A 13,688-nucleotide genomic window follows, 5' to 3' on the forward strand; every position below is an offset into this window, starting at 1 on the left:
TCGGAGCGCCCTTCATGTATCACGTTTGGCCATCTCTGAATTCAGAGCCCCATACGTGCATGCTACGTTACACGGACTCGTCAGTTTTGGCGAAGTACCCGTGTCGACACGACACGACACGGGTACGGGTACGGAATCCGGACGGGATACGGCTTGGAAAAAGTGGATACGGCATAGAAGAAGAGGATATAGCATATGGAAGTAAGAAGAAAGATGGCATACCTGTGATTAGGGCTATGAAAAGTGCAATTAGGGCTTCGATCCTGCGATTAGGGATGCGATCTTCTTCTTTCGAACTGTCTGCTTTTCTCTCTCGATCGTTCTCTTCGTCTGTCTCTTCTCTCGCTCTCGATCTCTTCATCTCGTTCTTCTCTCTGGTTCGATCAGCTTCGTCTCTCCCTTGCGATGCTTCGCTTTTTCTCCCTCTCTCTCTGTGTCGTTTTTCTTCTTCTTGATTCAGATCTCTGCTATCTATTGTATCTATCTATTATTATAATAACAATCTACCTATTATTATAATAACTATAATAATAATAACTAATATTATTATAATAACTATAATAATAATAACTAATAACTATAATAATAAATGTTATTATTATATATTATATAATAATAATAGTTAATAATTATTTATATAATAATTATTATATAACATATAATATATTTATTAGATAATATATTTATTAACTATTATTATTATTATCTATCTATTATTATAATAACTATAATAATAACTATTATTATTATATATTAAATAATAATTATTATATAACATTAATATATTTATAAGATAATATATACTTATATATATATTAATAAAAAAAATAAACACATGTATGTAAAATAAAATAAAAAAATGAATTAGAACACATTATTTAAAAAATATAATAAATAAATAAAATAATTAATATATATTAAAATAAAAATATTTATAAAATATATATATATATATATATAATATAACTCATCTTCATATAATAAATATATATTTTTTTTAAAAAGTTATTTAACGTATCCCCGTACCCGTATCCAAATTTGGATACATATCCACGTATCCTTAATTTTTAATTTTGAAGTGTCCGACCCTTAGATACGTACCCGCACCCGATACTCGTACCCGAGTCCGTGTAACATAGCGTGCATGACACTTTTGGGCCGATTAAGTCTCTGGATCCGGAGCGCCTTCGCCAATATCACGATTGGCCGACAGCAAGCCTCCGAATTCGGAGCCCCATCCGTACGGGTCACGCTTGGGCCGAATAAAGACCCCGCATTTGGAGTGCCCTGCGTGGCTATCACAGTACACCAAAAATTGAAGCATGCGAGTATTCAAAATGAAATGTTTCATTCAATTGAACTGGGGCAAGCCGTATAAACGTAGGCTGAAACATGTAAACATTCAAAATGAAATGTGCCCTTAGATTAATCGAATGGCATGAAATGTACTAATATAAGTAGAAAGTACGCTAACACTTGAAAACGAAGCGTTTTATTAAATTAGCCAATAATTACATAATTTTACATGCAATCTGCGTTTGAGCATTACAATGTCTACTTTTATCCGGCGTCTCCCTCATCGTCACTCTTCTCAACTTCGAAGGTGGAGAAGGGGAAGTGATCACGTTGGTATAGCGACAACGCCGAATCAACACCTGCTGCTCAGAGAGCCTCCGCGGCCTGAAGTGCCTTGATCCAACCGTGCTTAAATCCACGATTTTCACATCGGCAAACTTCCTCGGCGAGCTTTTCCTTGGTCTTCTCTATCCCGACTTTCGGGCCTTCATAGAAGCCTTTTTCATAAGCCCTTCCCTTCGCGGCCTCTATTGCAAACATGCTCGCCGTATCACGATCGACAATTGCATGACTGATAAGCCGTTGGGTCACCCTTTCTTCCACAATTGGGTTAGCTTGTCCGGCTGGTTGTGTCTGAGCGGCTTTGACCTTCCTCAGCTCGTGCTCGACCGCTTCCGCAGGAGCTTCCAAGTTTCGAATGCGTTCATCCTTCTCTATTTCTCGTCACATAGCACGAAGGCGCATGCCGATTTCATAAGCGATGTACAGCCATTTCACCGCCCCATGAACACCCTCTCGAAACACCTCGAAGTCAGGTCAACCAACCATCGACTGCTGGACTTCTGGCGGAAAAATCTGTCGTGCAAATTCGACTGCCACGTTCAGGTCACAAATGATGGAATCTGCCTCTGTCATCGGTTTGTTCCCAACGAAAACAGAAAAGCTCAATGGACGTGGTGGCCCACTGGCCTTACTTCGCAAACGAGGAGAACTCCCCCGTTGGCGCTTCTCCTTCCTCGGTGACCTGCTTCGTCGACGCGAAGAGTGGCGCCTCTCGTGTTTTGCAGATGCCCTACCTCCCGTACAGGGAGGCTCGCCACCTCGATTCATTGCTGAGTCCAGCTCAGCCAGCGTCCTACCCTCTCCCTTACTATTAAAGAATAGTCTAGTTGACATTCACACTTTTCCGGCCATGAATGACGAGCAGAATCAAGTCGCTTTTTGAAACACAAAGGGAATCTCCCACCCCCTTTTTAATCACTTGGGAGTGGTCCCGATGCGACCTCATCAATGCGCGCACTCCTGTAGCCACCGATATTCAGCGTTGTTGATTCGTTCCGAACTGGGGCAAGGGCAGGTTCGTTAATCTTAACGGCTAAAGGCTGGCCGAAAGGATCACATGCCTCAATCATCTCGCGAACCGACGATATTCAGCGTTACAGTTCATAACTGAGGCAAGGGCAGATTCGTTAATTTTAACGGCTAAAGGCTGGCCGAAAGGATCACGTGCCTCAGTCATCTCACGAACCGACGATATTCGGCGTTACAGTTCATAACTGGCAAGGGCAGATTCATTCATCTTAACGGCTAAAGGCTGGCCGAAAGGATCACGTGCCTCAGTCATCTCACGAACCGACGATATTCGGCGTTACAGTTCATAACTGGCAAGGGCAGATTCATTCATCTTAACGGCTAAAGGCTGGCCGAAAGGATCACGTGCCTCAGTCATCTCACGAATTGACGATATTCGACGTTCCAGTTCATAACAGGCAAGGGCAGATTCGTTAATCTTAACGACTAAAGGCTGGCAAATCGAATCGGCCAAATCCCATGACCTTGTGCCGAAAGGATCATGTGCTTCCATTCATATGCAAGCTAATGCTCATGAGTCTAATCGCAAAGATACGCCGTTATCTTTTTAGCAATATTTAATTTATTCATCTTTTTAATGGAATGTTTATCTACCGCACAACAGACAGCAGTAGTCTTACCCAAAATAGCTAAAAGCAGTAATCTTCATTGATAACAACATGTTAGAATTTACCATAACCCACTCCACCTACCACCTCCACTACCACACACACTCACCTACTTCACCTACTTTCCTACACCTACCACACACACTCACCTACTCCCAAATCCTCTCCTATATAATAGGAAGCCTTGTAATATCAACAGCACAACAATCAGATATCAATATCAATCAATAATACATAAATTCTTACATGGTATCAGAGCAAGGTTAACAACTTAGTACTTCCGCTTCACCGGCGGGCGGCAGCCTCGCCTTGGCCGCCCGCTGGACCTCTACACATACCTTCTTTATACCTTCGTTGGCATCATCCCTTCCGACCCTCTGCATCTTCTTCTTACATTCCTCTTGGACAGTCCTTGCTTGTCTCCCTTGGAGTCTCCGACTTCCTCTGTTTCTCAACCGCTCAGGAACTTCTTCCAGTCACTGTGATTAGTTCATCAAGCTGTGCTCAAGTGCTTTTTTTTACAGAGCTATCATGAGCCTTGGTGGCCCTTCCGTGGGTTCTGGTGAGAGAAGTGCTAGAAGGGCATTTGAGTTTGGGAGGACCCATGTGGTCAGGCCCAAAGGCAGACACCAGGCCACTATAGTCTGGTTGCACGGCCTCGGCGATAATGGTGCCAGCTGGTCCCAACTCCTGGAGACGCTCCCTCTTCCAAATATTAAATGGATTTGCCCAACTGCTCCTTCTCAACCAATATCTTTGTTTGGTGGTTTTCCTTCTACTGCTTGGTTTGACGTACACGACCTTTCGGAAAATGTTCACGATGATTTAGAGGGTTTGGATGCAACAGCAGCACATGTTGCAAGTCTGTTATCCACAGAGCCCACTGACATTAAGCTTGCAGTTGGAGGTTTTAGTATGGGTGCAGCAACAGCCCTCTATTCTGCAACTTGCTTTGCTCTTGGGAAGTATGAGAATGGCAGCCCATACCCAGCCAATTTAAGTGCCGCTGTTGGACTAAGTGGCTGGCTTCCATGTGCAAAGAACTTGAGTAGTGGGATAGAAGGGAAAGATGAATCCCTCGTTCACTGTCCCATACACCCACATTCTTGTTTTTTTTTTTTAATCAACCCACTATCTCTCTCCCTTTGCGCAGTGATTGATTTTTTATTTTTCTCTTCTTTTTTTAAAACCAACATCATCATCTCCTAGCCTGGCAGCCGTATCATCCATCCTCCTTTTTATTTTATTTTTTAACCCACTCCTGCACCCACTCAATCTCCCTCTCTCTCCTCTTTTCTCACTTTACTTTTTCCCACTCATACTTTTTTGGTTCCATCTTTCCACCCCCGCATGTTTCCCACTATATGCTTTCTCCATTCATATTTTATTTTTATTCTTCTTATTATTCAAAAACAAAAATAAATAAATAAATAAATAAATAAAAAATATATATATATATATATATTTCCAAACACCATTGTTGTTTTTCACAAATCCGTCTCGAACCCATCTTTCATTTTGATTTCACATTTCTTCTTATTATTTCTTTCTTTATTTTTCTTTCATCTTATTTTTAATTTTTTTTTTTTTTCAATTCCATTCATACCATATAGCTTTTCACACCAAACTCATTTTATTCATGTTGGGGCTCCCCCCCATCACCATTTTACAACAACACTAAAAAAAAAAAAAATATATATATATATATATATACCCACACCCACAGTGGGGTTTTCTTCTCTACTCTGCTGCGGGTCTCTTCTTCTTGCCTCCGTCTTGGACAGTCCTTGTCGGTGCTGCATCTGAGTTTTCCACGCCGCCCAGCACGTTCACTCCCCCATACTCTTCCACTGCAGCATATGGCGGCCCTCCAAATCGGAACATCACGGTGGCCTTCCGCTTCAGCTCCTTGTTTTCCGCCTTTAGCACACTTATCTCTGCTCGCGCATCCTTATACATGCGTTGGAGCAGAGCCAGTTGGGCGTTTACATGCTGCACCTCATTTGTCCTACTCTGCAGCCGGTTCGACAAATTTGTGACCGCCGTCATGCTTTCCACACATGCCTTCAATGTATACTGATTGGCCTCCACATCTGACTGCACTGCCATTCTTTGCTCCACCGACCGCATCGGAAAGTTCAACGGAGCAAACTCCGGGGCGCTTGGTTGAGTTTCCAGTGCCACCGCACCAGTTCTCTCTCTCGTTGACTCGTTGAGGTCGGGAAAGAGGGTGAGCAGCCCGCGGGAAGACGATGAAGCCATTTTCTAGGCACCAGAGTGTTACACAGTATCTCTCTCAGAATTCTCTCTCAGAAAACAGAGTGTTACAGAATCTCTCTCAGAAATCTCTCTCAGAATATCTCTCGCAGGTTTTTTGCCTCAGCCTCAGCCTCTGTCTTATAGCCGAGGCAGCCACGCGCATCGTGCGCCTCTTACCACCAGCCGACAAACGGGCACGCAAGCCAAGGCGCCCACGTGCCTCGCCATCATGTCCGACACACCTTTTGATGAATTGGGCACGCCTTTTGATGGCACGCCTTTTGACAAAATTGGGCACACCTTTTGAGGGTGCCACTTTTTCAAGGGTCCGACAAGACTCTGTAAACTGTCCCGACATTGATTCCGATTAGTTTCTACAAGGGTCCGACAAGACTCTGTAAACTGTCCCGACATTGATTCCGGTTAGTTTCTACAAGGGTCCAGCAAGACTCCGTAAACTGTCACAACAACTGTCACAACATTGTCTGCTACAACGGTCCGACATGACCCCATAAACTGTCTTCTACAACGGTCCGACATGACCCCATAAACTGTCTTCTACATCGGTCTGACACCGCCATCCAGTGTCCTCTACACCGTTATGACATCACCATACAGTGTCCTCTACAACGTTATGACACCCCCATACAGTGTCCTCTACAACGTTATGACACCACCATACAGTGTCATCTACAATGTTATGACACCACCATCCAGTGTCTTCACCAATGGTCTGACACGACCATCCAATGTCTCCTATCCTTTTTTATTTTTCTGTATTTTCTTGTTTTGTTCCTCTCTTCAAACTCAAGTTGGTTAGTTTCTATCCTCCTTGAGTTTGCGGGGGGCTGTTAGAATTTACCATAACCCACTCCACCTACCACCTCCACTACCACACACACTCACCTACTTCACCTACTTTCCTACACCTACCACACACACTCACCTACTCCCAAATCCTCTCCTATATAATAGGAAGCCTTGTAATATCAACAGCACAACAATCAGATATCAATATCAATCAATAATACATAAATTCTTACAATTGAGTACAGACAATAATGCAAAGCAAGGGAAATTTTCATTCATAAAGTGAATACAAATAGTCATCATTTTATACATGAAGATTACCCCAAGCAAATTGATGTCTACTAAGAAAACAAAACATGTTTGCAAGAACATACATTGAAAATTCCTAACAAAACTAAAGTGTCACCCAAATCAATCCTCGGGATCAGACTCAAGCGGCTCAACGTCCACTTGCTCGTATGGAATCGACATGGCCAATGTCATACTAGCGGCAGCAAGAGCTTTGAGCCAGCCGTGGTTGAATCCCCGATTCTCAAATTTGGGGACTTCTTCTACATAATTTTCAAGGGCGGCGCTCTTCCCAGCCTCGAACGCTTTGGAAGCCTCAAAGTCGGCCATTTCCTTCGCCTTCTTTGACTCTTCCAATTCGGCTTCCAGCTTGGCAATCGCCTCCTTGGCTAACTTGAGTGATTCTTTGCTCGCGTTTGCCCTCTCCTCGGCGGCGAATCTGAGCTGGTCAGCATTCCACGCCCTTTCCGCCTCGGCCCTTGCACTTTCCATTGTCGCTCTCGCCGCCTCGAACTCGGCCCTGCTCCTCTCACTCTCAACTTCCGATTTCAAACGGCCAATTCTTTCAATGGTGTCATGCTGGCGGCGGCCTATTTTGGCTATCATTCCGACCTTCTGCAAAACAGAGAGTTAAAACCAAAACAATATACACAGAAAGCGGAAGTTAGGATCAAGTCACATACCAGAAAGGCCGACTGGGCAGCTAATGCTATTGCCACCAAATCCGGCTCCGCCCGAAAGGTTGTCTTGTCAACCGGTAATGACACCGAGGAAGCCAAGCTCAACGCCACGGCTGGATCTTTCAAGGCCGACGCTTCAGAAGAGATTGGCATGTTTTTTATCTTTGGTTGAACAACAAAAGGTACAACCACAGCCGACTCCTCTAAGCGTGGCCGTTTGTCAACAGGGTTCTCCTCAGAGCTAGCCTCGCTCTCGGCAGTACGTTTCTCCCCCTGATCTTCTGGGATCGGCCGTTCGACTTCCTTCACCGTCTCGGCCACATCAATTTGAGCCGTTTCTTCTACAAGAATTGGTTCAAAAGATTCAGTCGGGGCAGGTTCAGAGCGGATGGTCTCAGCTCTCCGCCGGGCGGCCATATATTCAGCGTTTTTCTTTCGTGCCATTTGCGTGAGCGTTTCCCCAGCCATATCCTCAGGATAAGCGCCGGGAAGGTCTCCCAAGTTTATAAAAATATCTTCAAAGGAGACGTCCCCTCTGCCTAATGTGGATGGAGGGTCAGACGAGTTGAGTCCGGCTTCCTCAAAGGCCGAGTTAAAAGCTTCGTCTACCCCGGCTGCCAACTGGTTCAGGTCCTCGGCGATTGGTTCGGCCGCTTGTTCTTCCACTTGTTCCGAATCGGAGGTTTCTAAACCAATCTGTCTTAAGTTTTTGAAACTGGGGAAGATAAGGGCTGTAAGATGATCGTCGCCTCTTGGGATTGGAATGTTGTCTGCCGCCGAAAATGTCGTGTAAGTCAGCTCGTACCGCAGGAGAATGTGGGCTGCCTCCCTTGTTTTTGAAGGTTTGGACGGCCGACGAACTGTAGTGCGATTTTAATTTCTGCAAGTGCAACGTCGTTGTCTGAAACCAACACTCTCTTCAAATCGCTGCCTACATAAACAAAGCGATTAGATATATGGAGAGACGAATACAAATATGGTAATAACAAAAACAAAACTGAGCTAATTGGACACCTGGTTCGCCTTTTCGCCTTGGCACGGGTCTAGGCGATCTTCACCCTCGCCGAATTCCCAGTTGCCCCGGACAACGACCATCACGTCATCAACACGCTTGCCAAAGCTGACAAGCATAGTCACTAAGTGATGATCGGTATCCTTGGCTCTAAGAAAGTAGCGTCCTAGCCGGCCAGTAGATTTGGCTAGGACATAACAATGCCGAATGGCAGGTATACCTAGATTAATCTTAAGACGCCGGTTTAGCTCTATAATCCCCATTATGACGCGAAAAAAATTCACGTTGGGCTGGGAAGGGATTAGACCCTAGTGTCGAAGAACGGCCCTCAAAAATGGGTAAAAGGGAAAGCGAACTCCGCCCTCAGCAATTGACAGGAGAGGAAAGACAATTGTGCTCTCATCAATCCTCTCCATATCAGTGGTGCTGTCTGCCAAAGGTGACAGATGGATGTCATCGGGGATGGAAAAATGGTGTCGAAAGCCAGAGATTCAATCCGTTGAAAGGAGCTCCTTCAAATGTTTTGCCATGCTGGCCAGCCTAAGGATTATAAAAAACTAAAAGCAAACAAGGAAACGGGATTGGAAGTGAAAGAAAAGAAAACTTACAGGAGGCGAAGGGGAAAACGAGAAACAAGGAGTTGCAGAAGCCACGAAGTGAAGGAGTTGCACTAAAAGGCAACTCAGATATTTTTGAGTATTCAAAACATACATTCGAAGAGACAATTTTAAATCACATTAAATGGAGGTGGCGTATGAAGGGGCGGGAAATCGCTAAAATGACCAAAAAAAACGTGTGCACATTCTGACACGCATTGGAAAGAGGATTAACCGCCGAATTTTTGACTTTCCAAGTTCGAAACCAAACACGCTGACTAACTGATGCTAGTGGGGTGTTTAGGGGGCAATTGTAGGAGCCGAATAATAATGGGTCAATAGGGACGAATGGACAAGAGTTCAATCCGGGGCATAACCTTTATTCGGTATTGATCCTAGTCAATTGAAGAGCCGAATAAAATAATCGGCATTCCAACCAGTAGAATAAAAACCGAGTAGAAGTACATGTAATGGATCGAGGGTGGGCCTGGCCCTAAGGCCCAAAGAGAATAATATAAATTGAGGATCATCAATCAGAGAAAAGGTATGTGAGAATTAAGACACTTAACTTAAGATACAAGCAATCAAGAGAGTATATACTGACTTATCCATCGGAGTGCTAATTCCAGCATCCCCGACCGGAGTGTTTATACCTTTTCAGATCATTAGTTGAGGATCTTGAGCGTCCCAGTAGATCGAAAGAGTATTTCCAAAACCACTTCCCCACAGACATGACACATGATCAGTGGCGCACAAATCCCCCCTGAAATTTTTTAAACTGCCAAATATCTGCTAGTGTAGCTCACCATGTTTTGAATAGGCCTGCTCTGCCCTCTCTCTATCCTCTTTCCTAAAGCATCTAGACATACATCTGCCCCTACTTTTCACAATCTGAAGATAAAACAAATTGCTAAATACAAAAGTTTTCTCACATCATATGCTACAATGAATTAATTAATGCATGCATTTGTAAAAGAATCCCAAAGGCAAAACTCAAAAGTGGTGGGCAGAGGCACCTCTTTCTCTCGCAGGTGATGTTATGTTTTAGACTTGTTTTCTATCTCACTCTCAGTCTCAGGTGACGTAATCTTCTTTAATATCCTTTATTGTTTAATCTTTTTATTGATTTTGTTGACCTTAATGTTTAAGATTTGGGTATAAAATTAGGGTCAATTGATTTTGTTGAATTATATTGTGTTATTGTTTAATTTTAATAAAGACTACATGGAATTTCTAAAATTTTGGTTTGTTTAATGATGACATTTCAACCTTATTTTCTTAATAATATTTAGTTTCTGATTTTTAATACATAGTTATAATTTCTTGTGTGTTTAGCATATCTATATGAGTAGTCATTCTTCTATAAAAGACATACACTTCCGGGGGTTCAATGAGGTGTCATATAATGTATATCAAGGATGGACCTAGAAGGGGCAAGAGGGATCGTCCTCCCATAGATTTCAAAATCCCCTGTTACATACTAGTATAAGCTATTAATTATTTTCAGGTTATACAAATTCGCCCCCTCTAGGTTTTAAAAAATATTAAGTGGTTGCACGACTCACACCTCAATATCTAGGAAACATGGGTTCAAAGTATAAAATGGCTTCTCACAACTATAACTGTTGTTCAAATGGGTTCAAATGAGTTCAAAGTATAAAATTTAACAATTTGGACAAAATATAACCACAAGAAATAATAAAAAAAAATGAAAATAAAAAATGGTTTCTCACAACTATAACTGTTGTTCATGGATCGGCTTACAATTGTTATTTTTTTGTAGTTCAATATAAAAGATAGAAAATGGGTTGATACCAGTGTCTGTTCATCTAACATACTAACAATACAACACTACCCAGTGAAATTGCGCAAAAATCATAATGCACAATTTAAAAACGCATGGGCAAGAAACTACCAAATTAATACAACTACTTAAAACTAGATCCCATTGAGCCAAATTAATACCTTCTTTTCTTTTTTCGCCGCTGCAAAACTAAGCCTGCCCCTCTTTTCGGATTTATTAATTAATTCATTATAGCATGTGATGTGGACATACTTTTGCATTTATCAATATCAAATCATTATTGATTTGGTAACATATACTACCCTATGAAAGGATTCGCAATTTGATGATATAACTATTTATGTGGTTATAATGCTATTTGATCATTTCCCCAACAGTTTGGTCTCATCATTATTGATGTAGCTGGATTGTTAGGTTACACTCATCATTATATTCATGATTAATTCAATAGTTAGCCAATCATTGAGGCTCCACTAAATTTTTCGGAGTGGTGTCGGTGAGCCCTTAGAAATCCCTCTTGTGTAATTGGTCAACATTGCAGCTCCAACTAATTTTTATGATTGATGATTGGCCTATCACCATTTATGAGCCCAAGGAGTTCTTCTTAATTTTTTTATTTTTATTTTTTTCATTTTATGCTTAAATATTAGTTTGCATCTCATTTAATTAATGTAATGCAAACTAATATTTACATCTAAGAGTTTTTGGTATATGACATGACAAATGATCGGTGGCACACTTATCCCCTCTGAAATTTTTTAAACTGCCAAATATCTGCTAGTGTAGCTCACCATGTTTTGAATAGGCCTGCCCTGCCCTCTCTCTATCCTCTTTCCTAAAGCATCTAGACAAACATCTGCCCCTACTTTTCACAATCTGAAGGTAAAACAAATTGATAAATACACAAGTTTGCTCACATCATATGCTACAATGAATTAATTAATACATGCATTTGTAAAAGAATCCCAAAGGCAAAACTCAAAAGTGGTGGGCAGAGGCACCTCTCTCTCTCAGGTGATGTTATGTTTTAGACTTGTTTTCTATCTCACTCTCAGTCTCAGGTGACGTAATCTTCTTTAATATCCTTTATTGTTTAATCTTTTTATTGATTTTGTTGACCTTAATGTTTAAGATTTGGGTATAAAATTAGGATCAATTGATTTTGTCGAATTGTGTTGTGTTATTGTTTAATTTTAATAAAGACTACATGGAATTTCTAAAATTTCGGTTTGTTTAAACCTTATATTTTTAATAATATTTAGTTTCTGATTTTTAATACATAGATATAATTTCTTGTGTGTATAGCATATGTATATGAGTAGTCATTCTTCTATAAAAGACATACACTTCCGGGGATTCAATGAGGTGTCATATAATGTATATCAAGGATGGACCTAGAGGGGGTAAGAGGGATTGTCCTCCCATAGATTTCAAAATCCCCCATTACATACTAGTATGAGCTATTATTTATTTTCAGGTTATACAAATTGAACCCCTCTAGGTTTTAAAAAATATTAAGTGGTTCACACCTCTATATCTAGAAAACATGGGTTCAAATGGGTTCAAAGTATAAAATGGTTTCTCACAACTTCAAATGGGTTCAAAGTACAAAATTTAACAATTTGGACAAAATATAACCACAAAAAATAATAAAAAATAAAAATAAAAAATGGTTTCTCACAACTATAACTATTGTTCATAGTCTAGATCCTCTTACAATTGTTATTTTTTTGTAATTCAATATTCCAAAAAAAAAAAAAATAGAAAATGGGTTGATACCAGTGTCTGTTCATCTAACATAATAACAATACAACACTACCCAGTGAAATTGCGCAAAAATCATAATGCACAATTTCAAAACGCATGGGCAAGAAACTACCAAACTGTGGTACAAACTTTCATAACAGTGAGGCTATGACAATCACAAGTATATAAATCCTAGAAATTGCTGATAAGAGAAATACAGAAAATAGCTCAGATGCTTGCATTTAACTTAAGTGAATTGTACAAACACACACCCAATGCCTAGTAGTAACAAGCAATCAATTGAAGCCATGTCCAAAAAGCAATTTTTACCACCCCAAAAAAGAAAAAGAAAAAAGCAAAACCCTAAGTCATAAAATAAAAAAACAGAGGTGAGATCTAAAACAAAAAAACAAACCTTGGGAGTGATCGTCGTCATTCTCAGTGAACTCCTTTTGGAGTGCCCGATCGATGATGTCGGCGAAGCTATCATCCTTAGATCTCGAGCGAGAAGAGTTGGATTCGGCGGCGGTGGCATTGGCGTCCTCCACCACCAAGGGGTGGTTGTTGGAGTCGGTGGTGGCTAGGAGAGAGAGTGTGTGACAAGAAGGTAGATAGAGAAAGCAGAGGAGGAGGAGAAGCGAGAGGAGAGTTGTACGCATTGCAGGTGTAGATATAGAAAGAGAATGTTGAGGGTTTTAGAGAGAGAAAGTGACCAACCACCGTCGTCTGATTCTCTCTCTTTGTCTTTCCGGTAACGGAGGAGGAGGAGTGTGGCATCAGCAGCAGCAGGTAAAGTGGAACCTTGAATTCAGTGCAAGTACAATAAAGTTCATCACTTTCTCCCCCTCTCAACATTACTACGCGCACTTCAAAACCTTCTCTCACACGCGCCGCACGTGTAATCAAGCAAATGTGCTGCAAAATTATTCCACGTCAAATTTGTATTTGTCCGAATTATTTAAATTTATACATTCCAATCAATTACTTAGGCTTGGTTTGTAGTACATTAAATAATATAAAAAGTTAAAAAGTCAGTATCTTATTTAAGTCACATCATCTTATTTAAATCATATTACCTCTCTAACACATCACATCAAATCCAACTCAAACCCAATCCATAAGAGCCAATAAGTTAAAAAGTGCACTTTTTAGAACATCCCAAACCAATCCTTAGATGGCTGGTGTAACCTTTATCTACCGTGATTGTTAACCATTGTT

The 13,688-nt window shown here is 41.2% G+C and overlaps 2 protein-coding genes across 24 annotated transcripts in view; one reads left to right on the forward strand and one right to left on the reverse strand.

Moving 5' to 3' along the window:
• Window positions 1-13,405, reverse strand: part of LOC114296661 (K(+) efflux antiporter 4) — a 55,852-nt gene extending 42,447 nt beyond the window's left edge. For 13 of the 23 annotated variants that reach the window (XR_014330534.1, XR_014330530.1, XR_014330531.1 and 10 more), the window contains exon 1: window positions 12,886-13,273. Coding sequence is in view for 14 of the 23 variants with exons in the window: in XM_082870503.1 (XP_082726629.1) it covers window positions 12,886-13,129 (244 nt within the window). In the remaining 9 variants the exon portion in view is untranslated. Of the gene's footprint in view, window positions 1-12,885 lie in introns of all 23 variants that reach the window. The other 10 variants (XR_014330533.1, XR_014330535.1, XM_082870504.1 and 7 more) reach the window with 4 other exon arrangements.
• On the forward strand, window positions 3,705-5,096 carry LOC145791003 (uncharacterized). The gene has a single exon (XM_082870506.1). It carries the CDS (start codon window positions 3,807-3,809, stop codon window positions 4,482-4,484), a length of 678 nt encoding a protein of 225 aa, XP_082726632.1. The 5' UTR covers window positions 3,705-3,806; the 3' UTR covers window positions 4,485-5,096.
• Window positions 13,406-13,688: the final 283 nt, after the last annotated feature.

This window comes from Camellia sinensis, chromosome 5, assembly GCF_055761805.1.
Source record: "Camellia sinensis isolate YWXY chromosome 5, ASM5576180v1, whole genome shotgun sequence".
Taxonomy (NCBI): Eukaryota; Viridiplantae; Streptophyta; class Magnoliopsida; order Ericales; family Theaceae; genus Camellia; species Camellia sinensis.

Excerpts from the sequence above, each read along its gene's own strand:
- LOC145791003 (XM_082870506.1), top strand. The coding sequence starts at position 3,807 with ATGAGCCTTGGTGGCCCTTCCGTGGGTTCTGGTGAGAGAAGTGCTAGA.